General features: G+C 49.0%; 1 protein-coding gene across 1 annotated transcript in view; it reads left to right on the top strand.

Moving 5' to 3' along the window:
• Positions 1-26,193, top strand: part of AGBL4 (ATP/GTP binding protein like 4) — a 1,086,468-nt gene that overhangs the window by 974,175 nt on the left and 86,100 nt on the right. Inside the window, exons 8-9 of the mRNA XM_032494231.1 lie at positions 5,720-5,834; positions 23,224-23,335. Coding sequence (XP_032350122.1) covers positions 5,720-5,834; positions 23,224-23,335 — 227 coding nt within the window. The remainder of the gene's footprint in view (positions 1-5,719; positions 5,835-23,223; positions 23,336-26,193) is intronic.

Genomic DNA, 26,193 nt, shown 5'->3' with positions numbered 1-26,193 from the left:
TGACCTTGGGGATGTTCTGTAACCTCTCCATGCCTTGGTCCCTTTATCTCAAAAGAGAAGTAATAATGGAAATCCTGCCTCTTAGGGTTGATGTGAAGATTAAATGAGTTAATATCCATAAAACATTTAAGATGGTGCCCGGAACACAGTAAGCTCTGAATAAGTCACTCATAGGCGAGGAGGCAGCACTAATGGAGAACCTTGCAGGTGCCAGGTATGGTTCCTCTGATCCTTACTGTGAACCCGAACCCAGGCGTGTGACTTCTGTACTGTGTGCCCCGCCTTCCCTGCTGCCTCCTGAGTCATTTAGCTGAACCCTCCTCATCTGCACACTGGGAAGACCACGGTGCAAGTCAGAAGTCCAGCCAGGACTAGACCTCAGGTCTCACTCCTGGTCAAGTGAATGTTCTTTCACTGACGCTTCCTGGAATTGTTGGGATGTCTCTCATTGGAAAGTTCCATCTGCAGAGCACTTGTCCTCTTCAGTTAAGCCCACATCTGTGGAGTGCTCCTGGGGGAAGGCACACCACCCTCTGGAGGCGGCAGGGGCAGTGGTCACAGCTGAGGCTTTGGACTTGGGCAGGCCTGAGTTTGCCGAGTTTGAGTCCTACCGCTTTCACCTCCCAGCTGGGGACCTTTGGCAAGTCCTCAACTCCCAGAGCCGGCTTCTCCGCCTGTAAAATGCAGCAGCAATATGGTCCTCCAGGAGCTGCTGCGAGGGTCCACTGAGCCCTGCTCAGCATGGCCAGGGGGCCACCAGGGGGGTCTCCCTCCGGGAGCTCACTCCTCAGGGTTGTCCTGTGGGAACAGGGAGAGGAGTGGGGAGGACACACACACACTCACACACACTCACAACCACCAGGACCAGGCACAACTTAGCACCTCCCACAGTGAAGTGGTGACCTTTGCCCTTCCCTCCCTCCCCTGCTCTGCTTTGCCCCCACCCCCTCCCTCACCTGTCCTCCTCTTGTCCTCCCTCCCCTTCCCAATCAGCCTCACACGTGTGTGACACTAGAGTGTGACACTAGATCCACTAAGGGATTGTCATGTCGTGGGGCCTTTTGCTTCCCCGAGTTGTCTTTTCATCTGTGAAATTGCAGAGTTGGGGATGGGAGGAGGAGAATGAAGAGTCTGTGAACTTCAGGCTCTTCAGGACCAGACTGTCTGTGATTCCATCATTTAGGGCCCTTGGGCTTGGCAGAGGGCGGACAGGGGTCTGGTATCCGGTCAGGTTGGGGCTAGAGTGGCTCCTGCCACATGACCCACAATCTGGGCCCAGCAGAGACCCCCCCCCTGACCCCTGCAAGTGTCTTGCTTCAAGCTTGGGTTCTTCCTACTGCAGTGTCCTGCCTCTTAGCAGAGAACAGTATCCATAAACCTCACACAGAACTCTCTAGAGAAAAACCATGCAGGCATATATGTAAATCATTCTGCAAATCACATGCAAATAGACTCCTGGCTCTTCCCATCTTGGCTTAAAGGCAAGGACATCGCTTTGGAACCTGTAGAACTGGCTGCATCCCAGCCAGGCCCCTGTGAGACCCTCAGCAGCTGAGGTCACCACCCTGCCTTTGTTTACCTGTCTGCAAAAATGGAGCCGATGTAATTACCATTCAATGAAGCTGCAGAACATGCAGTGCCCATCACTGGTCCATTTTTATTCATTTCGTTTTCACACCTTCACATTTTCATACCTACTGAGGACTTTCCCTGTCCCAGAGCTGAGCTGGGCACTGACAAAATCATGGTAAAGAGGTTGAGCTGTCCTTCCCCTCCTAAAGCTTCAGAGGGAAGACAGACTCGCACGGCACATGCAAGCCTCAATCCCCCATACTCAGAGATGCCAGAAATGCAACTTTCCTTACTTTTCTAAAACTGAACTCGGTTTCCATTTTAAGGCCACATTCTGCCAGGGGCCAGAAACTTAATTTCAGTCATTTTCGAGTCACCTTTCTCCAGGATTGTGTGATTTAAGCAAAAACTTCTGATGCTTCTGGGGCTGGTAGACAAATAGTCTTGTCATCAGCGTCACCATCCTGACACCATCAGTGTCACAATCCACACTGCTTCCCTGCCGTTAGCTGCATCCTCGTGGCTCTCTGGGCCTTGGTCACTGCAGAGTCACCACCATGTGGGGTCCTGGTTCCTGACTGCAAGCCTCTTTATGTTTGCTGGCTTTCTCCTGTGTTTGCCCTCTACCTCCACCCTGTCCACCTTCAGGACATCTATCCATTACTTCAGTCCAAACCACATTCCAGACTGCAGCCAGGGGGCACTCTCCAAAGCCCAGCTCTGACCCTGTGCCTTGCAGTGGCTCTCTGTGCCCATCTTACACCTCAGCTCGACCAGCATGTCCCCATTTACCTCTCCTGCTTCTCTCTCAACATCTTCCCATTCCCCACACCTTCAGCCAAACCAAATAAGAGCAGTGAGTAAACAGCTCACTTCCTATGTGCTGGCAGCTTGGCTTACATTAATTCACTGAGATCCTCACAGTAACCCACTAGGTAGCTATTATTATTCTTCTCTTCTTAACTGATGAGGAAACTGAGGGACCGAGCGGTTAAGGCCATACAGCTAGTCCAGCTTCAGGGTCTGTGTCTTTAATCGTGGAGCTGTGCACCCTGGGATTGCAGAGCTCTGTTAGCAAATAGGCTGTCTTCCTTCTCACCTCCCTGCCTTTGTGTATGGCTTCCCCTGCCTGGGACACCTCCCCTGGCACCTCTCTCACCTGGCTCACTCTACTCATCCTGTAAATTTCCATGGCCTTTTCCTGACCTCTAGGCTGGGTCAGGAGCCCCCCTGGGTTCCCAGGACTCCCTGTACTGTTCCCATCAGAGACTTTTGTGGTGGGAGCAGTGGGGAGCTGCTCCCTGCCATGCACCCCTATGAGCAGGAGCCTCTCATATATCTTGGCATGAATGCTTATCAGTTCAGCTAACCTTCTAGTTTGTCCAGGTTGAATGAATTCCTGGAAAAATCTTCCAATGAGCATTTATTCGGCACCTGCTGTATGCCTTGCCCTGAACCAAGCACACCAGGAGAAATAACAACAATGAATGTTCAGTCTGGTTTGCTGGATGAAGGTCATCGTGGCCAGGCAAGGTTGGCACAAGACAGTGATATCTGCCGGCCACCCAGCTAATTTCATATCCTCTGTCACGACATTTCCTCCTCCTCCAGTCTCTCTAGCCTCCAGCCTTCACCTGTTGGTCTGCTTTCTTTCACCTTCCTGATTGTACCAGCTCAAAGGAAACAAACCTGTTTACTGAAGAGATAGAGACCGATCTTAAGGGGGTGGATGGTGTCTCCCAGCAGGAGAGAGTATTCTCCTTACTTGACAGATGAGGATTCTTCCACTTTGGGGGAGAGGACTAAAATAGATGGAATCATAGACTGTCGGTGTGGGCTGCACCCGTGGGAATAACTGAGTTCTTTCTTCTAATTTTAAAGATAAGCCAGGTTCTCTGACTGCTAGTGTATTGGCTTCTCCAGTTCAGTATCCTTGTCCTCAGGTCCCGTAGTTAGTCACCTTCACAGACCAGGACTCCCAGTTCTAACATCCATTCTGTCTTTCACTACCCTGACTGCCTTTCAACCTTTGATCTAAGTGAATTTATTAAAGCCCATCACAATATTCAGGTGTGGTGCCAGGCAGTTAAAATACAGGAGCTCTAATCTAGTCCAAAGCCATCTTCCAGATTAGGTGTTACTAACTCTCTATCAAGATGAGAAAACTGGTCAGAGAAAGCTGGTTACCAGTTAGGATTCACACGCAGGTCCCCAGGTCCACACTCTGCTCTGTCCATGCAATGCATTTGGCCCATACTGAAGGACGGCATTTCCTCTCCAGTCTTCCTTTCTCCGGCATTTCTCATGTTCCTCTTCACTTAGCACCCCCTCCCTACACCAAATAAAAGTGAAAGATCTCCTCCCAAACTTCCCGATCCATGGGAAAGATTCCTGTTGAACTCTGACCTCAAGGCGAGAGATGAGTGTAAACCCTCTCCTTTCTTTGCTCCACTCTCACCCTGGATGGCTGCAGCCTCTGGTCTGGCTTTGTTTTCTCTCATTCTTTTATTAGCTGCCTGATCAGCAGCCCAATTAATCTGCTGATCTGTGAAGGAGGATGGCTCACAATGAGCTCCTCCATTTCCAGAAGCCATTCTCTGAGGCAGCATGGCCAGGCACTGAGCACAGGCTGAGTCCTTGATGGAGGGCCACTGGGAGCTGGGGTCAATTAGTGGACAGATTAAGCAATTATTAGCCCCTAACAAGGGTGCCTGGCATCATTACCCTGCCTGTTTACTGGCAAACTACAACTTTAATATGAAGACCAACAAATAAATTAGGGCATCTGGTCTACCACGGTGTTGGCTGAGAAGTAAATGATGTCCAACTGGCTCTCAGCCACTGATGGGTTCTCAGCCCTGGCCTAATGAAAAGCCTCAGTTGTCCCTCACTGGTCACAGCAGCTCTGGAATGTGCCGTGAAGTGACTTATCATCCCAAGAGCTAAGTGCCTGCCACTGGGCGTGTAGATTGTTCTCAGTTACCCTGCTGCTTCCTCCTGTCTGGCTGTCAAAAACCTACTTATCTCTCAGGGCCCAGCTCAAAAGCCTCTTTCTCCTCGCTGCCTTTCCTGCTCTCTGCAGCAGGACAGGAGTTCTCCTTCTGCACTTTTGGGAGGGTTTTGTACTCTCCTACCACTTTCCAGCATTGCAGTCATTTTGTGGAAGGCCAGAGCTCCATTTTATTTATTTCTTCTTAGGTCTCTGATGAATAAGTAGGAACATGAAGAAGAGGAGGGACAGGGCAAGGGCTGAGAGCTGTCGTTCGCCACCCCTTCCCCGCATTGATATATGCAGGCCATTGCCAGAATACAAAGGAGGGCAGGGACAGCATGAGATCTGCACATTAGGAAGGTCCCTGTGGCTGCAGTGATGAGGGTACAGTCCAGAGGTGGTTGCTGTTACCTAGGCCAGATGTGGTGGTTCTCATATAGGTTAGATGTGATGGTGGCTGAGAAGAGAGGCAGAGATGAGTGACACTGCCTGACTGTGGGAAGAGAATCCTGGGAAATTCAGCTTTTCTAAGTCTGGTGGCCTGGAGGTGGTGTTGGTACCAGCAGAAAGCAGAAAAGGCAGTCAGCCCTGAGTCTAGGAACTAAGGACCCTCGAAGTGGGGAAAGGAGCAGAGCTGGGGTCATTGATAAAACCTCCCTCTCCTCTTGTGGCTTCTCCTCTCTGCTCTGGGTGTGCCCATCAGCAACATGAGGACTGAGACCCCTAAGGTCCCAGACTCCATAATCATCCAATCCAACGCCAACGTTTGGCCAACAGCGTGCCCATTAGGGAGCAACTCGGAATTTATTGCCCTGAGTTATCCTGCCTCTCCCCATATTTGTCTATCAAAACCCAGGGGGCCCTCCTGGGCACAGCTCACATGCGGTCTTTTCCTGGAAGCCCTCCCTGTCCTCTTCAGCAGGGCATGCTCTCTCCCCTAGCCCGTGAGCTTCAATATTATGTCTTGAACTGTCTCTTGGAAACAGAGGTATAACTTGTAAACTTCACTGGGCAGTCTGCAGCTGTGCACTCATAGTGGCTAACAACATAGTCCAAAAGTCACCTGGTGAGCTCTGACTTTTCCAAGCTCAGGAAGATGTGCTCCCTCCTTCTTGAAACACTTCGAGGTTAACCTAGATACTTCTCTTTCCCTAGGGATCATTGACTTCCTCATAAGCCAGCACCCTGTTGCTCGTGTCCTCCGGGAACACCTGGTCTTCAAGATTGCACCAATGCTCAACCCTGATGGAGTCTACCTGGGCAATTACAGGTGAGGGACAGGGGAGAATGCGTCAATGGTGGTGTGGAAGCAAGAAGCAAGAGGGGATATGTTTTTGAGGAAGAATTTTCAGACTTACACTTGAGTTCATTAGAGGAAGTTTCACCCTAGCTCTTGAGAATGTGACTGATGGGCCTTGACTGTTTCATGCACAGCCACCTGAGGTCATTTGCTGGAGCTTGCTGGACCAGGAGTCAGGAGACCTAGAATCAGTTTTGGTACCTACTTCCTATGTAACCTTGGGGAATTCACTTTCCCTCTCTGATGCATTGCGGTTTCTCTTTCATAATTAAGACAATAATTATTTCCCTGGCAGGGCACCTGTGAGCTTTAAAAGACATGGTGGTGACAAATGTGCTTTGTAGAATATCATATGGTGGTTATAGTGATTACTGTCTGGTTTCTGTGTTTCTTCTCGGAGATTATTAATGAAGGAGAGTGGCATCCCGGATCACATGAACAGCATGTCTCTGGTGCGGGCATCCCTGCTAGCCCCACACTCACTCATACTCTCTTGTCTTGAATTATCTTTCTCCTGGCCTAGCACCATAACTTACAGCTGAAAATTCCACTGCCCGGGGAACCATCTGCTGAAAGAACATTGACTCGTGTGAGAGAGACAGTGTGATTACCCTTATTTCACAGCTGAGGCAACAGACTTGCCAAAGTCGTACAACCAGTAAATCATTGACTGTCTAACCTCACTGCCCAAACTATACAGCTTTAAAACTGATTAGTCCCACAACACTCAAGGTAACATTCAAACTGCTCAGCTCTGAGGCAAGGCTCTGTGTGGGCTGAAGCCTCATCTCCCACCCTGTTATCCGAGAGTGGTTGCTCTGGCCACTCTAAGGAAAGCCTCATTCCCTTAACTTTTCCTATTGGTCCCTGATCGCTTACCTTCTTAAAGGTTCCCTGTCAAGAGCCTTCTGGTCCCTTCCTCATCTCACTAACCCTTGCTCCAACTCAGCTTGTGCCTCTTCTGGAAAATATTCCCCAAACCTCCAAAACAGAATTGGTCATTCCCTTCTCTCAGCTCCCACAGGCCTGGCTATTGAACACGACTTACCCCATGGCATAGACCCCACTGGTCCTAAAGCCACCAGAGGGAAGGGACTGAGCCTTAATAGTCCTCGTGTCCCCTGTGCCTGTCAGCAGAGGTCAGCACATAGTAGATGCTCTAAAAGAGTTTGGTGGATATGAGAGAAGGAAAGGGATGACTTGACTGAAAACACTGAGGCTCAGAGATGAGATGGGACTTGCCCAAGATCAGTGGCAGAGCTTAGACCAGAATCCACATTTCCTGACACCCAGTCAGGTCCATTTTAGACAGAGCTGATTTAATGATTTCCCAGAATGTGACAACTGGGTCCAGAGGGGCTTCCTAGTACCCCTGAGTACCAGTTGGAGAGAACCCATGATATGCATGATGCCTTAATTAAAGACAATTTGCTTCCTCTTTTAACTGGCTCAAGTGATGGTTCATTAGCACTGGCAGGTTTGACGGCTTGCTGCAGGCCTGGGAGCAATGCCTCTCCACTATCCCTGGGCAGGATGCGCTGTTAGTGATAATGGTGGTGGAAGGGCCATTTGATTCATGTTAACATTTCTGTTTAATTACAAGAGTGGCAATGGTCAGGGAGAGGTCAGTACTCTCCACTCCACACACTTATTTGTGTCGTGTCACCGTCTGCTGTCCAGGGATGACCAGTGGGAAAGAGGTCTATGACCTTGGCCAAAACGCCTCCTCTCTCTGGGATTTGTGTGGCCGGTGGGAATTGTCCTGGGAACTAACTGCTTCCTAGCTTTGTCCTCCAGCTCCAAATTTTGTGATTTGGTGATTTCAGGATAAAGGAGCTCTACCCCTCAGAAATGGTTCTGTGCCAAAAGCCCAACATTCTCCTAGTGAGACTATGTGATTCTCATTATGAAAGTTGAAGAAAATCTCTAACCACATGCATTAATCCGGTTGCTAAAATAGCCCTGAGGAGCAACAAAGAGCCTATCAATCATGAGAATTCACCACTGAAGACTTGGAGACTGAAACATAATAATCAAGACTCTGAATGGAGACCTCCAGGGTGCCTGAGAGGTCCTGTAGGCCAGCCCCTCCCCGAACCCCTTTGCCGACCACAGCAGGTGTCCCACGGTTTGGTGGGACTTGCCCAGGTGTTACAGGGGAGAAAAGGGTTTGGAGTTCAAGAAATGTGGAAAGCACATTTAAGCAAATTTAAACACGTTCTTTTACAATAGGATTCTTCAGTTTTGAACATGCTAATAAACGGGAATCCCAAGAGGGGAAAATAAGGTTCAGTGTTTCCCAAAGGAACTTTTTTCTAGAGAGTCTGCTCATCCTCCACCCCTCACTCCCTCCACCATCCACCGCCTCCGGGCCCCAGTGGTGTTAGGGTTATAAGGCATGTTTTAGAAAGGTCGTGCCCAGAATTCTGCTCGCTGACCCAGAGCTGCATCCGATGCTCACACACTTACCTCTTTTATTCCTCACAGCAACTCTGTGAGCAACTCTGGTTCTTTGTTAAGGTTTCTCTGCTTGCAGATGATAAAAATCTACTCCAATTAGCTTGAGTAGAGGAGGAAAAGTGGAGAGACGAGCTGTCTATGCTACCAGACTCTGGCTTCCGGGAGGAGTTTGGAGGGCCTCAAGTTTATAGCAGCCATAGTGCTTTCTCTGGTCGCTGTCTAGAATGGCTAGATGCTGTAACAGTAGATAGCAATGATAATATGGAATATAATAAAAGCACAGGACAGTTGTACCCCCCGTCTCACCTACAGTGCTCCAATAACACTGGATATTTCTTCAGTCCAGGTCTGAGGTTTAACGCCACCTGACAGACAGACCTGCCTAGAGCCTCCAATATAAATTAGGTCTCCCCTCACACCCGTTCAGAGTGCTCTGCGCTGTCCTCTCATAGGCTGTGCCCCAGTTTGTAGTCACGTGCTTATCTGTGTGACTGTTTGGTGACTGTCTCCACCTCTGGACTCTAGACCCCACGAAGTCAGGGCTTTGCTCACCTGTGTCCCCCAAGCCTAGCACGGTGCCCAGCGCAGAGCTGACGTTTGACATGTATTTTCCAAGTGAATAAATAAACTCCACAGCAGTGTTTAGCAACTGAGCTGTGGTGCAGAGCTACAATCCCCACGCAGAGAAGCCCTCACCAGATGCCGTCAGCTCCCAACCCTTTACTTTCAGCGGCAGGGCCTCCAAACCCCAGTTGTTGGATCTTCCGCTGCAGTGACCTGAATGCTGTGATGAGCTGCTGTAATGATTCGGTGAACTCTGGGTTCACAACCACATTTTATCATACAGGGCATCACACTTAAAAGCCACATCTGATCATTACCACAGCTCTTTGAGAAAGGAAAGTCAGTTTTTATTATATCCATTTGAGCTCAGGGAAACTGAGGCTGCAAAGGAAGAGCCATGTTCAGGGTCTTATGTGCAGCCAGGCCCCTCCCTGCTTCCAAATCCTGCCTTTGTCGGAAACAGAGAGCCAGCCAGCCATCGAACTGTGCCTGCTCTCCTGCACCTTCCTCTCCTGGGGCAAGACGCTCCTCTCCCCTGGCCTCTGGTCCCCTCAGGCCCTCTTGGAAGAGGAAAATGGGGTGAAAGGCATTTCTCATCATTTAGTAGAAGCACTGGGGAGAGGTTCTGTCAAGGATGGTACAGCTTGGACAAACCTTGAGAACATTATGCTAAGTGAAATAAGACAGACCCCAAAAGACAAATACTTTATGATTTTACTTATATGAAATACTTAGAGTAGTCACAATCATAGAGACAGAAAGTAGAATGGTGACTTCCAGAGGGAGTGAAGAGGGGGGAAATAGGGAGTTATTGTTTAACGGGTATAGAGTTTCAGTTTTATAAGATGAAAAGACTCTTAGAGATAGTTGGTGGTGATGATTGTCCAACATTATGGATGTACTTAATACCATTTTGTCGTACACTTAAAAATGATTAAAATGATAAATTTTATGTGTATTTTATCACAATAAAAAATGGTATGACTTCTTGATGCAATTTGAGCATCTCTGAAGAGTTCTAGGGGGATCTGGGATCTGGGATCTTTGAGGGGTGAACGCTGTAATTCTGGTATTCTAGAGCCAGGAGCGCCAAGGCAGTTCCTGGGCGGAAGGCTGGGAGGCCTCAGGGATTGGGGGTGACGGACCGAGCCGGTCTATGATGGTTGGCAGTTCTCACTGTCCGGCAGCAGACGTGGCTGTCCCCACACACTGCAGCACTGGCGCTCTCTCTCTGCCACCTCCTCCTCCCAAGCATCTCCTTTGCCGAAGAGATAGCCTCTATCCCCACCCGTACCCCACTGTGTTTTCTGCTGAGCCCTGGTGATGCGCCAGTCGCCTTGCATGTGAAAAACAGACTCTCCATCTCCATGTGACAATATGAAACTCTGCGTTGGGTTTGCATTTCTTAATTAGGTGCTTGTCATGGTGTATTCCATAGAGCCACGTATAAGTAAACAGTCATAGGCCTTTGAATAAATTTATTGGTTTTATTTATGTTTCTGGGCATAAAAATCTATAATTACCAGGTACAGCCTCAGTATAACTGGTATTTAATGACAATTACTTTTTGTTACCATAGAAATGAGTCCAAAGTAGTTACCCATAATTTCTCATTTCCCAAACCTCACACATGCTGAATTGCAATATTACCATAGTAATTGCCTATTAGTCATCATAAAATACACAGTTACCCAAAAGATACCAGGATGCTGTGAAATTTCTCATCTTCAGAAAGCCTCGGTGCTTCTTGGAAGTGCGGAGGTGGGGGAGAGGAACAGACCTCCATGGGTGGTGCAGAAATGGTCCAGCTTGATAGCACGGCAGGCGCTACAGACCCTGCGGTGGGAACGGATGCGCTACTGGGGTCTGCAGGCTCGCAGCGCGTTGTGTCTCTTGGCCCGCACGAGCCTCGTGTAGCAGAGGATGCTCCAGTGCAGTAAATTCAATTTAACTAAGGTTTGTCGAGGGCCTGCTAAGTGTCAGGCCCTGTGCTGCACCTCAGGGAAGCAGATGGAAGTCAGAGGCAGTCCTTGGCAATAAGAAGCCCAGTGTTGGTCGTGGGTGTGTTTGTGTGGTACTGTGGAGGCCTGGACACAATCAGAGCTAATGTCTAAGGGCCTACTGACCACACACTATATATATCATTTCACAGCAGCCCTCAGATGGAGGTAATATGACGGCCTCTAAGTGAATTGAGGCCCAGAGACACCAAGGAACCTGCCCCAGGTCACCCAGCAGGAAGGGTCAGATCAGGTTTATGAATCCAGGCTGGCCAACCCTAGCCTGCTACAGATTTAACCCCCTTCTCCACTGTATCCTGGAGGCAAGGAGTGCTTCCTTCTGACTGGGGGTGATGAGGGAGGGTTTTCGAAGGATGGAGGATATATAGGAGTTCACCAGACGTAAGAGGGAGATAAGGGAAGATTTGCACAGCAAACATCATTAAGTATGGCAGACGGTGAGACACCAGGGGAAGTATTTCCAAATCACACACACACACACACAGACGCGCGCACACACATGCACAGACTTTATAACTGACCAACCTTGCCCACCTCAACATCCAAAGGGGGAAAAAATCTTAAGCTGTCCAAAATAGAACAGGACATAAAATTAGCTATGTAAAATGTAAAATACATGTCGATATTCTATTCTCTAACAGCATAAAAGCTGTGCATTTTTCATCAAGCTAGAAATGGAACACAAAGATCCACTGCAAGTATGGCCTCATGAGAGAGCTGCTAGCCCCTCCTCACTGTGCCTCATTCTCCACCCTGGCCACCCGTCCCCCTTGCTGCCTCTGCTGTCGCCTCACCAGCCTGGGAGTGGGATGGTAGCTCAGAGACATCTAGCCCAGTGCCCCACCCAAGGCAGGGGTCCCCTCAGCAGAATCCCTGAGTGACTGCCGTGCCCCTCTGCTGGGCTGCCTCCAGGCCTGGGTGGTTCCCTCCCTCCCAGAGCAATGCATCGCTGATGCCAGCTCTGACTGTTACAGGGTGTTTGTATTCAAGCTAAACCATCACTTCCTTTTTTCTTTCTTTCTTGAAGTATAGTCAGTTTACAGTGTGTTGATTTCTGGTGTACAGCATAATGTTTCAGTCATACACATACATACATATATTCCTTTCCATATTCTTTTTCACTATAGGTTACTACAAAATATTGAATATAGTTCCCTTGCCAGCCCATCACTTCTGCTTTTCCCCAGAAAAGGTTGGTTAGGTTCAGTCCATCTTTTACACGGTAGCCCTTCAGTAGTCTGAGGATTGTGTATCCCGTCTCCTCACTCCCCACTCACTCCACTGACTGCTCCTATTCTCCAGGCTGAATGTCCCATGTGTAATCTAAAATCCATTTCCCTCCCCATCCTTCCTGCTGTCCCCTGAACATGCTCCATATGTTTGTCATGGTCTGTATTTGAGACATGGTGTCGAGGATGGAACAGTTATGATGATGACAGTGACGGTGGTGAGGATGACGGTGGTGATGGTGATGAGGATGGTGATGAGGATGGTGATAAGTAGGTAGCTAAATTCCTGGGCCTGGCCCTATTCTAGGCATTTTACATGTATTGTTTTATTTAATTCTTAGAACACCTCTATCATTATTCTCATTTTACAGATGAGGAAACTGAGGCACAGGTAGGTAACTCCCTTAAGTTCATGGAGCTAGCAAGTGGCATAGGAGAAGGAAGGGAGCATCACAAGCCTAACTCTGGGGACGTGCGTCTGGTGCAGCCTACACGCACATCACTACCCGACAGTGTGCTCTCCTCAGCCGAAGTCCTTCCACTTGCATTCCAGCTAAGTCACAACCCCCACCACCCTCCCACCCCGCCTTCTCTGAGAGCCTTACAAGGAGGCATAGACAGGGCAGAAATCACGCTCCCTCTTTGAACAAAGAGGCAACCAAGCCACAGAGAGGGTAAGTAACTTGATCAAGGTCACACAGTGAGTGAGCCACGTAGTTAGTCAAGACGAAGCACAAGTGGCAGCAGGGGCCAGGCAAAGCCTTACCTCCCAGAGACTCTCTCCTGCTTTATGTAACCTGAGTGATGATTCTACAGAGTCTGAAAGGACACTGGGGCTGGCAGTGTAATCAGGTGTCTAACCCACAAGTGCACACCGCCAAAACCAATTATTCAAATGAGCTTCCCAGCCAGGTTTTGCAGAAAAAGCCAGATGGCTAGATGTCTGTGGAGGCAGCTCCCCATCTCTGTCCCGGCAAGCAGCTGAATAGCATTCCAAAGTTAGAGTTGATAGCAAGTTGATTTTAATAACTGATTCTGCAGTGAAGATGGGCCTCTGAGGAGACAGGAGCCCAGAGTTAGTGGCTGGGGAGGCCCAAGGAACAACACAATGTGACAGAATCAAGAACTTCCTCACTCTTGGTCTTAGTTCCTAAACCAGTGCTGGAATCATGTCAGTTCCCTACTTCCCATCCTTCTGTGACTCCCTGCTGACCATCAGAGGGAGCCTAGACTCCTTGGTCTGGTCTTCACAGCAAGCACAGTGTCCAGGAACCTCCTTCTCTGCTTCATCTCCCACCGCCCCCCTTGGCCCGTGCTGCCCCGCCACCCTCCAGCCTGTCCCCTTGCCTTCCCTGGCCTTTGCTGGCGCTCTGCCTCTGCTTAAGAAGCCTTTCAACTGACTTATTTCTTCCCTTTGTTCTTGTTTTCTCTCCCTTCTCCTTCCTCCCCTTCCCTCAAATGCTCACCCAGCAAATACTTTGTATGGGGCGCTGATGATCTGGGGTGGGCTCGGCCCTGTGCTCGCCTCCAGGAGGAGGGGCTGTGTGAGCGGGGTCTTGATGAGGGTGGGAGGTAGCCGGGTGAAGAGACCAGCAACGCATTCTAAACCAAAGGAATAGTGATGCTCAATGACAGCCATGACTATCACAATACAAACATTCTAGGAATTACACAAGCTGCCAGACCCCGTCCTAGGAGTTTTGAATGTATAATTTCCACCTGAGATGTCAGGGCGATAACTCACCCTGCTCCTGTTCTCACTCTCATCCCACTTCTGCCAACACAGGAGGAGACACAGGGATCAGACAGATAGAGGTCGAAATATTCGTGTTAGTATCAATACAAGCAGGATTTGGAAGGCATGGCTTATACCTGTGGCTAAAATTGGCCTCCTTTTACTTCCTCCCAAAATTCAGCTTCCCCACCAGCCACAAGCCGAGCAGGAAGTGAGCTGCCTCCCAGAAGGCAGAGAGGAGGCCAGAACAGACCGTCCCTGCAGAGTCGCAGGTCTGAGGAGCTGTGCAGGGGGACCAGGCCCGACAGGCTCTGCTCCTTCCCTCAGGCTGACCAGTCACACAAGTTCCATCCCCTCGCTCCGGAAGAGGAAGCGAGAAGGTGGAAACAGAGGTCGTTCTCCTTATTCCTGGGGGACTAAAAGTCCCCACTGGGATGGAAAGCACTGGGGAGTTTCTCCCAGTCACCCTGTGAAACTACGAGGTGGGTTCTTGTGTTATCCTCATCTTACAGACAAGGACATTGAAGCACATAGAGCCGTTAACTTATTTGCCCAAGGCCCCCTACTAGGGGGGTCAAGAGTCAAAACCAGAGAACTGACTCGGAGCCCAAGGGCTCAGCCTCCGAGCCCTGCTGTGTGAGCCCTGAGTGAGCAGGGAGCCTTGGGGATGCCGGGTGGTCTGGCGTGGCCAGTGCATGTGGTCAGGGCTGCGGCCCACGGTGAAGGCTCGCGCACAGCACAAAGGCAGTGGAGGGCAGGTGGGGGCTGACAAGCCTTGCCACTTGAAGGAACTACACCAGCCAGCAAAAGGGCGCCTTTTTGTCATTAGCTCACGGGGGGTATAAGGTGTGAGCCATGCGTGGTGTATAGGTTGGAGGGCACGGTGCAAGAAGCTGAAGGAATGAGTAAGTGGGAATCAGACTGTGGAGGACCCTGAGAGCCACACCAAGGTCAGACCAGAAGACCAGCTAACGTGTGTAGCACTTAAACTAGGCGGTGTCCCCAGTATGTACACAGCTGATCTCATTTAATCCTTAAAACAATCCCCTGAGGTAAGCAGAACCCACCTTTTGCAGATCAGGGCTGAGACTCAGAGAGGTTAAGCGTCCAGCTAATACGTGGCCACGCCAGGATCTGATCCAGGCAGTGTGGCTCCGGAGTCCACACTTAATCTAAGCTGCTTCTCAGGCTCAGACCAGGTGGGCAGGGGTCCCGTCAGCTCCCAGATGTGTGAAGACCTAAAGGGGTTTTCTTCCCCTAGTGCTTCCTCTGCCCCTTTTCACTTAAGAAATGGAACTAGCCTATTCGTAGCCCCAAGGGCCAGGGCACTCCTTTAGAAAATACCCCACCTTGAGCCTTTTAAATGGTTCTTTTCACTCTTTGTTAGTGTCCTCATAGAGAGAAAAATAACCCATCGGTCGTGGAATGGACTTCCAACTCTACCCTCACGTACCTGTGTGACCTTGGCCTCAGTTTCCCCATCTTTGAAATTGTGCAGATTGGATTTTATGAAATCTTGGGTCCTCCCAGTTGGTGACTGGCTCTCACGAGTATTTTAAGTCACAGGGTGGAAATCCCCCCCAGGCCTGGTGACTGTTGCTGCCAAGCAGGAGACAGGAAGGAGGAGTGGACTCCCTGGAGCACGTGCTGCCTGCAGGAAGGGAGAGGGCACCCCAGCGAAGCTTCTCCTTGTCCACCCGGAATGAGTACTGAGAGAAAGGGCCCCAGGGACTTTAGGGCTAGACATGGGCTGTGTTCCAGGAAGCACCCCCTTCCCCAGTCCTCCTACCTTGCCAGAAAGACCACCATTACAGGGTCAAGGCCTCGCTGACCTTTGGCAGCAGGAACCCCGAGTGCTCATCCTGGCTCTACTGTGAGCCTTGGGCACATCCAGGGCCACCTCCCGCGGACGTGCAGTTTGTGCACTGCACAAAGGCTCTGGTCAGCAGGGCCAAGGTGGGCTGCGGCTCTGCTCCCAGCCCCACGTCTGACCAGAGCAAGTGGCATCGTTCTGTACTTCACCCACCCAGAAGGGGCACCTGTTTCTCGGCGGGGTAGTGGAGGGAGTTGTTGCATAAAGGTACCTTTCGTGCAAGGCCCTGTTTGAGACTCAGTTTCCCCATTTAAAAATTAATGGTATTGCATCCACCCTTCACCTCACATGAATCCCTCTTTTAGGCACCGGCCTGACTCCCAGCGCTGCTGAGAGAGAACAGAGTGATGGTTAAGAACACGGGCTTAGAGCTGGGCGTGCTGGGTTCAAGTCCTGCCTCTGTCCCTTGCCCTTGCTGGGCTAGGAGCCAATTACTTAACCTTTCTGTTTATTTGTGTTTATGCAGTTTAACTGCGAGTTGGCTGTATACTTGACACTGGGCTGACACTGAAGACTCAGTGTCAGATGAAATCGATTCGGTCTCTGCTTTCCCAGTGCTTTTAGGTCTTTGAACAAAACATGAATTTGTCCAAGGCCGTAAAACCACTCTGGTAGATCTGAGACTCAGACCCAAATCCTTCTGAGTTGGAACCTGTGTGATGATCCATCCTCCTCTCTGTCTCCACAGTTCGGGTCACATCCTCGTTGTGATAATCTAAGAAGGGACATGAGGGAAATGCTTTAAATATCTCGGTAGTGGTGATGGGGAGTGGATGCGTGATAATCATCCCTTGCATGTGTTTTGGACAAAGGACGCTGCCTGCTACCTCCATCTCCACCACAGCCGAGCCCACCCCACCAGCTAGCATTTTGCGGGAGCTGTTGATGACAGATTGTCTGGCACGCTGACTCTGTCCAATCAATAGAGCTAGAAGGTGCCTCGGGCCAAGGGCAATTGAATCCCAACCTTTTAATGACATTAAATAAAGCAATATTTATTTTGCTTTTGGTGCAAATATGCTTAATTCAATCCAGCTCATTGGTAATGCTGAAAAACTGCTGTGTTTGAGGGACAATTGCATGTGTGCCCCCTACATCTCTGCTTGTCAGTGCCACACTTCCAGGAGCACACAGCCCCACCATGCTCAGGACGAGATTGATCTGGAGCCACCAAGCTGCCTTTTTCCCTATCCTTTAGAGGAGATGAAAAGGAAGTCATAAGGAGGGGAATTAAAATCATTGCTCTCATTCCAGCTGCCACGACTGCAACGGGGATGAGACACGATGCCCTTCACAAGATGGAGCTATTTATTTTCTATTTAAATAATATTCTCTGGGACCACGGTAGCTCTGCCCCAGAGGAGGAGGAGACCAGCACAGGAAGAGCAGACAAAGGGGCAGCCTAGCATCTCTTTCAGAGATCACACAGCCTCGCTGACGGCCGAGGGGGCCCTCAAAGGGTCACTGCAAGGCCTGGGTTCAATAAGACCTGGGTTTGAATCCCAGCTGTATATTCTAGTAGTTGTCAAGTGACCTTCTCAGGGTCATATCTCTGTTGGATTTTATTTGCTTGTTTATAAAGTGGGGATAAATAATATGCACCTTACTTGGTTGTTGTGAAAGTGTCTAGCATGTAACAAATGCTTAAATACTTTTCCAAACACGTCTTCAAGTAATTATCTAAACCTTGTGTGCAGACCTTCAGGGTGTTCGTTCATGCATTTGTGCATCTGTTCATTCACTCCTTCATTCAGTAGGTATATCAAGCCTTCTCTGCACGTGGGTGTGTAGTAAGTTGGTTGGAGTGGATGTGGGCAAGATGACTCAGATGTAGCCCCTGACCTCACTGGGCTCAGTTTGGAAGAAGAAAGAAAAGACACTCAAGAGTATTTCCAACTCTAGAGATAGAAATTATGTATTATGCAGTTATATATAAACTTGACTTCTATAAATTTGGATTTTCTAGAATGGTCCTAATGTTAAATATTCTATCTCATTGGTGCCATAGATGGCCCCACTCATTGTCAGAACATGGGTCCTGATTTTGAGCTCATGCAGAAATTTCATCTTGAAAATAAGTAACAGAATAGAGAAGGACCAAGGAGACAGAGGCCCAGAGCAGAGACCCCGGGTTTCACACGCAGTGACTCTGAACTGGCGACCACAGGGGTAAGAGTCTGGCATCTGGAGCTGTCTTGGCCATTCCCCCTTAAGCAGATGATTTGGGTCCTGGAACCACTGAAGAGAAAGAGGCTGCACCAGCCCTGCCCTCCTGGTGCTTACAGCCCAGTTAAGGACACAAGCATAAAGCACTAGTAGCCTGTTGGAAATCTCTGCCATTTCCGAGCACTCTACTTCCCTGACTTTGCACCTGCCGTGAACTCTGCCTGGAATGCTCTCTCATGCCTTGACTTTGGCAAACTCTCATCTCTTCACAGCTCTGAGCAACTTGTGAACTCCTAGAAATAAGGCCTCAGTCTGAGGCGAATCTCAAATACTGGAAAATGCAGGCCATTAATGTTAAGATATTGGTAACCTTTGATTATTCAGTTCTTCTTTCTTTTCTTTTTAAAATGGTATCAACCCTTTTCCTAGAATTTTCCTTCTTTTTATATTTCAACTTAACTTTATTCAAAATGTGTGCTTCCTCCAAGTCCCTACCTTGGGAGGTAAAGCCCACTTACTGATGCTTTAAATCATATGATGAGAGAGCTGGAAGGGTCCTCTGTGAGTGAAGTATAACCTCCTCGTTTTACAAAGAAGAGCACGGAGCCCAGAGGAGGGAGGTTCCTTTCCCAAGATGATACAGACGTGGGAAGCGAGGCCTGTCCCCGGCCCCTAGCCAGGGCTCCTGCACCTTGATTAAGATGTTTTCTTCAATAAATACCCATCTACTGATCAACTGGTTGCTGTTAGAAGCCGCCTTTAAAAATTCGCTCAAAAAGAACCCAGCACAGGTGCTACTGATTGAAGAGTTCCACAAATGCTCTAGCTTCTAAAACGTGCTGGGGTTCTTGGGGACTGCGTTGCCTTTGAATCACCAGCCGTACCCTGCTTTCATCTGCAGGCTGGATCATGGAGTTGGTCTTTCAGGATCTCTCACCTATGACACTTTTCCTACAGTTTCAAGTCTCAGTTTTTTGAACTGAAGAGGCTTCCTGGAAGCAGCATGGCCAGGTGTGAAGACCATGGAGCCCAGGGCCAGGGCATCTGGATTCCAGGTTGGGCCGTATGCATTCTTGGATGGGTGACCTTGGAGGAATGGCTTACCTTCTCTGGCCCTCAACGCTTTCACTTGAAAAATGGAATCCACCTGTGTGGCTGGATGGTTGTGAGAACTGTATCATCTGAGACAGGAAAGTGCTTGGAAAATCATGAAGTATTCATTCAACAATTGCGTCTTTAATTCACTGTAGTCCAGGCTTTGTCAGGCACAGGAACAAAGCACAAATAAGACATCATCCTTGCCCTTGAGGAATTCACGGTCCAGGGGGAAGACAGACCCAACAATTCCTACATCTTGTGTGGAGCCACTCTGATGGGGGAGCAACGGATGCCATGCGAAAGCACGTATCCCACATTTGCAGAGAGTGAGTCAGCAAGCCTTCCTGGAGGAGACAATATTGAGGTTTAGACAATTCCAACAATACCACAGTCATCACCCCTGCCACAGTCATCACTGGCTACCGTTTCTTCAATGTTCATTTTGTCTGAGGATTCTGCTGGGCCATTTTTACAGACATCAGTTCATGTATGCAACTCAGAAGGTCAAGACTGTTACCCTTGTTATACATATGATAAAACAGAAGCCCAGAAGGGTGTTTTAAAAAGAAATGTTTAAAAGATCACATAGCTGTTAAGAAGAACAGCTAAAACTTAAGCCTAGCTAACTTCCAAAGCCTTTGGTTTTCCCTTTGGTTAGCCTCATTGTTCTGTGTGATACCACGGGGCAAGGCTGAGACTGATGGAGGAAGTCACCAGAAGACAAAGTTCAGCTAAAGAGAAGGAAAACTCTCTGTTAAGAAAGTCCAAGAATGAGATAAGCTGCTTGGGAGGTGATGGGTGCCAGGTCCTGGAGGTGTCATGCAATAGGCTGGTGACACGGCCAAGACTTTGCTGAGGACATTCTGTTTTGGACATGGGAGAGGTAGGGAAGCTAACCATCTGTGAGGATAGGCTGTTTATGAGTAAGTCCTGCTCTCAACAACAATGTTCCTTTCTAAATTTGTAGATGTTCAGTGCGTCTGGAAGAGCTCTGTGGGAATAGAACCCAGCTTAGTGGTTTCCTTTGCTTGGTGACTGGCCATGGGGAAGTGGCCAATATAGGGGCCTGCTGGAGTTTTCTATAAGTAAGCCCACAGAGCCATGTGGTTAGGGATGCTTTCAGTTACAGAAACAGGACTGATTCTGCCACTTAAGGAAAAAAATGGACTTTATAGGAAGGGGCTTACAGAATGAAGCAGAAACTGGAGGACCAGACTTGGAAAACAACCAATTAACAAAAGAGCTCTGGAGGACAAAAGATTGGCCGTTGGCAGGAATAATCTACCTCTGTTCTGCAGTGGCCCTGCCATGTGATCCAACTTCCAGCCTGGCATCACCTAGTCCAAGTTTAAGTCCTGAGCGGAAGTAGCTGTTACCTGAGTCTGGGTTCCCTGCTGCTGCCCTGGCTGCCAGGTCATCTGGCCTGGCTGCCTTCTAGGGTAAGAGAAAAGGCACCACCACAGTCTCATCATCTTATAGTGATGGAGGAGTGAACTCTCCCCAGCGCTGACCCATCTAATCACAGAGTTAGATGCTGGGCATTCCCCAAAGACAATGGACAAATGCCTACTGCATTAGGAGGGAAGGGAATGTGGCTATGAACTCAGACCTGCCTGATTTCCGGACTGAGGGGAAAGCCGAGAGGTCATCCCTGACTGCCACCGTCTACTACCCACTCCAGCCCCCTGTGGGCTGCAAACTTAATAGTCTATGTCACCCACATGGCATGTGGCACAAAACAATGATAAAATACAATGAAACAACAGCATAACATTTTTGATCTGCTGTTATGTTCCAGAACCTGTGCTAAGTTAACTTTGTTACATGCATTATCTCATTTAATCCTCATAACATTGTCCTGAATTGTAAATGGATATAAGCCTGTGAGCACATCTTTATGTTTTTTTGTGAGCAGGGAATGTCAGACGGCTTGTAGACTGATCCTGACCTCACCTCTTTTCTCAAGCAGGTTGTTTATAACCTGTCAGTGCCTCCATTTCCACATCTGCAAAATGGGAATAATAGCACCTCCCTTGTAAGGTTGACACATGACGTATTTCGTGATTAGTACAGTACTTAATCCTCGGGGCAAAGTAATGTCAGTGGATGTTCTGTTGGTTATGCTCCCTTGACTGTGAGGGTGAGGTTGTTGTCGCCTGTATGTAAGACTGTTTCTGCTCCCAGTCTGCCGCTGACAAGAAGCTAATGTCTGCCTAGCAATGCAAAGACAAAACAATTCCTCTCCTTGCCAGTCACTCCAGGCCCTTCACGTTCCCCTCCGGCTCCCTTTACAGCTTCACTGTCGCCCCCTCCTCACTATATTCTCTGTGATTCATCAAACCATCCCCCCAATACCCTGGGTGGCTTCATAGTTCCTTTCTTTGCTTACACTTTTCCTTCTGCCCCAAAACCTGGAAAAATTCTGTTCATTCAACAAGACCCAACTCAAATGGCTTCTCCTCAATGAAGCTTTTCCCCATGTGTGCCCACAAGACATTGGCTACTCTCCCACAGGGTTCCCCGCAGGCTTATTTTAAGTGATGGGGGAAATGTTTTTTCTTTTTTTGAGGGCTAGGCAAATCTTTTTTTAATTGAGTCATAGTCATTTTACAATGTTGTGTCAAAGGAAATTATTGTTATTTACTTCTCACACCACTCCCTGGGAAGCAGAGGTGGGTCCCCAGTAGAGTCCTTTCTTTTTCTGCGTAGGGGCATAGGTGGGGGTGTAGATGTAATAAGCTGAGGGGGGTAAATGGTATTACTTAAGGGAAATAGAGGGGTTTAGATGGTAAGATGGGATGGATAAAATAGTGGGATGGGGAGATAGAGAAGGAAAAGGGGGACAATTTGGGCAGAGAATGGGGAGAGAGGGAGATGGCCATCATCTGTGTTGAATCTCATTAAAAGTCTGCAGAGAGAATTTTATCCTATAGGTGATGGAGAATCATAGATGAATCTTGATCAAGAAAGCAAGATAGTCAGATCTGTATGGGAAACATTCTGGGGATAGAGGAGGATGGATTTGAGAGGAGTCGTGAGCAAGCTCAGGGTTCCTGGAAGTTGCACCTCAGCCTGGGCTGGCCTGGGGGGTGCCTACAGTGTGCACATGCCCCACAGATGGGGGCTGCCCAGGGGCCTGGAGAAGGTGCATCCTCCCAAGTCCAAGAAGGGCTTTGAGTCCTGGAGGGAGGGATAAAAGAAGGAAGGGGGAGAGAAGAGGAGACCAGAGGTCACAGTGACACCTGCCCTGGTGAAATAATTAGTGTGCTCAAGACAGATCATGGAAAAGTGGTCAGGGTAGCCTTCACTGAGTAGGTAACGTCTGAGCAAAGATTTGCCATACGTGAGAATGAATCACTTGGGCATCTGGAGAAGAGGCTTCCAGGCAGAGGGGACAGCCTGTACCAAAGCCCTGGGGCAGGAAGCACCAAGTGTGTTAGGGGAAGAGTAGAGAGGCCAGAATCTGGCACAGAAGATGTAAGAGGGAGGGTGGTAGGACTGAGGTCAGAGAGGCTAACGGGGGTGGACCACGTGGGTGCTTGTAGCTGGTGGTCAGGGCTTCAGCTTTTACTCTGCACCTAACAGAGAACCATTTGAGCAGAGAAGGGACACGATCTGACTCATGTTTTAAAAGGATCACCCTGGCTGTTGTGTGGAAAATGGGGCGGGGGTGGTGTGTAGGATGAGAGTGGGGTGGGAGGATGTAAGGGTGGAAACAAGAGGACCAGGTGAGAGATTGTTACTGTGCTCTGGACCTTGGTCCAAGCCCAAGGTGACAGCAGTGGAGGTCAAGTGGTGGGTTCTGAATATATTTTGAAGGCAGAGACAATGGATTGGCTGTGGGTGTGGGACAGAGAGAGACAGTGGGGATGCCAGTGGTTTGGGCCTGAGCCTTCTTCCTGGCCCTACATAGGAGATGCGCATGCCTCTGTGGTCTCAGGGCATGGACACTGAAGTGAGACTGCTCACAGAATATGTTCAAACCTCTCTGTGACTCGGTTTCTTCTTCTGTAAAGTAGGAATTGTAATAGTGGTGACCTCATAGGGTTGTTGAAAGTGACAGAATTAATTCATGTAAAATGCTCAGAACTGTCTCTGGCAAAAAAAATTAAGTGCTAGGCAAGTGGCATGACACCTGCTCCTGCTCCTTGCTGCAGTTTGACAAGCAAGGCTTGTCCTGTCCGCACTGACTCTGACTTTGGGTACTGCCTAGATGCTCTCTGATGGGGTTCGACCTGAATCGTCACTGGCTGGATCCCTCTCCGTGGGCCCACCCTACCCTGCACGGGGTGAAACAGCTCATCATCCAGATGTACAACGACCCAGTGAGTAACCGAACCCCCTCAGCGCTGCCGGACTTATGGCCTGGTCTGGGAACGGGCAGTGTTGTCCTGAGTGAGTCCGCTAGGAGCTGCAAATGAGGGATTCAGGATCAAAGCCAGGGAGGGACTAGGCCTACTGGCCACGTGCCTTCCCCCAGTCCCCACAAATACTGGCTTCCGTTGTGGAGACCTCATGGGGTGAAGGACATAGGCTGGAGGAGGGCCTCACTTTGGCAGGGCTCTTGGGTGACAAGCAGAAGAAATACAACTTGAACTAGTTTAATCAAAATAGGGAATTTTTTTTAGAAGAGTCCCAGAGTCTCATCTAGCTGAAGACTGTAGCCTGGTGTCCTCCACCCGTCCTCTGCATGCCAAGTGCCAGATGAGAGTGACTCACCTCTGGGCAAGGCAGCTGTGGCCCACGAGGCAAGTGTATGCAAGAACAGGACAGCCTCCCTGGAACCACACGTTGGATTTGCACGGTGTGGTGGCAGTGATGAACCTCTTCCCAGAGAAGAGGGCCTGCTTTTCTAGAAAAAAAGGGAAACAGTAGATTCTACACTGAGTTTGCTCAGAGGAGCAAGCCTTTGTGAGAAGTAGGAGAAGACACTGGGATTTCATAGCTTAGAGAAAAGAGTCGACCATCATCATTGTCTGAAGGTTAGCAGAGAGGATGGACAGCTTCTGGGTGGAGGCCAAAGCAAGAGGTAAGGCTGGGGAGAAATAAAACTTTTTAACCATTAGAGCTGCTTGATGATGGAATGGGTGTGTGAGCCGTGAAGTTGGCCTTACTAAGTGTTCAGCTCTAAGCTACATGACCCTGTCCAAAATGGTGCCTCAAGGAGACTCGGCTATTTGGCGGACACTCTAGAGAGATTACATCTGAGTCTTTTCCTGTCTTGACGACTGACTTTTGACCCCTTGACTGCCATCAGGGTACAGATAGTGATTGCCAAGACAGCAACCAGAGTTGGGGTATTTCAGAGATGGACCATGTACCTCATTCTACTCACTCTCTTTGAAGATGCCAATAAGAATATTCTAAATTAAAGAATAATATATAATGCCTATCTCAGAGCAAGGATTAATGAAAAAGTGAGTCTTAGGTGCGAAGTAGTTATCTCAACTCTTGATCCTCCTCTGTGATCTTTGCTTGCCTAGGTCTTTGTGCGGTCAGAGCTCACATAACCACAGTTGTATATCTGCTTCCTTCCTGGTCTACAAAAGAAAGCCTTAGCCGTGCTCACCACACCCCTTTATTACCCTGAACTCTTGATGCCATTCTGGCCAGCTTTCCTGGCAGAGAGAAGGTGCTTCTGAATTGTCGTCGGCTGGGTTCTGCTCCCCAGACCTCTGTGTTGACTGCAGTTTCCCTGATAGAATCACGCCGCCTTCTTCTTCTGCCACCTCCTTCTTAAAGAGATCAGCCCTTACACTTTTTCTGATCTGGCTGATAATAGATATTCAATAACTGTTTGTTGAGTTGAATTGGACTGAACATGGCAAATTCTGTTAAGCCAACTGTAATATGGTTTATAGATACAAAACAGTTATTCACAGAAGGGACAATGAGGTGCGATCAAAGAAAAGACATGAGGCAGGGGAAGTGACAGAGGGGGCCCCAGAATAAAGTGGTGCTTTAGAGAGAACTGGGGGAGGAACCAGAGGGAGGGCGTCAGGTTTGCCATCGTCACTCAGAAGCCACTGATTTGCTCACGAGCGGCGGGGCACTCGGCCCTGACACAGAACATAGATCAGGCAACACTGAATTTCAGAGCTGTTAGGGTACTCTCTGTGCCGTGAGCAGGTGGATCATCAGCTGGTTGGGTCTTAATGAACACACTTGGATGCTGAGCGAGTTGTGGGAGCTGCACTCTTCCTGAAAGTCCACTCTTGTACGCCCCAAGCAAGGACGTGGAGCACTAACCTGGGAGCCAAGCTGACCTGGCCCAGGATCCCAGCTTCCTCAGTCTCTCCCTCTCACCCCCTCCCTCTCTCCTTGCCCAGAATCCTACTCCCTTCTTTCTTTCCTCAACTAGTTATCAAGGAGTTTCTATATGCTATTGCAGGAAAATGGAGCAAGACAGAATGGTCATGTCCCAGGTGTTTGCTGAGTCCCTGGGACACCCCCCACCAAGTAAGGGTCCTTGGCTTTATGTGAGAAAGAACTCAAGAGCAAGTCATAGTAAAATGAAAGTAGATTTATTCAGGGAGATCCACACTCCACAGACAGAGTGCAGGCCATCTCAGAAGGGAGAGCAGCCCCAGAGCATGGGGTTGTCTAGGAAAACGGGAGTACCCTCGAGGTGCTGGGGTGGAGAGTTTTTATAGACTAGATAAATTCATGTGCTAACAATGGGATGATTATTCCCAGCTATTTGGGGGAAGGGGTAGGGATTTCTATAAATTGGACCACCACCCACTTTTTGGCCTTATATGGCCTTGAAACTGTCTTGGTGCCTGTGGGTATGTCATTTACCATGTTAATATAGTACAGAGAGCGTATAATGACGTTCAAGTTGTACCGGAAGGCGAATCTTCCTCCATCTTGGGCCAAGTTGGTTCTAACCAGTTCATGTCGTATCCTCAATGGCTGTGTCATTCTTTTAATGGTTGTGCCCTGCTCCCTTCCTTCCTATCTCAGTACATTGCAATTGTAATAGTGAGCCCAGCCCTAACCCTTGCAATCTAGTGGGGAAATAGACATTAAACAAGTAAATACTAAGAAATATAGATTTACAAATCGTGTCAGTGGTTACAAAAAAGGTACATGAAGTGTGGTCTACAGATAGATGGTTAAAAGTTTTGGCTTTCCTGGGGCAGTTCTGGTTTATACCTCTTGTCCTGGAGTGCCCCCTTTC

This window comes from Camelus ferus, chromosome 13 (genome assembly GCF_009834535.1).
Source record: "Camelus ferus isolate YT-003-E chromosome 13, BCGSAC_Cfer_1.0, whole genome shotgun sequence".
NCBI lineage: Eukaryota > Metazoa > Chordata > Mammalia > Artiodactyla > Camelidae > Camelus > Camelus ferus.
The sequence above is the reverse complement of the archived record's forward strand: the minus strand, read 5'-3'. Positions and strand labels throughout refer to the sequence as shown.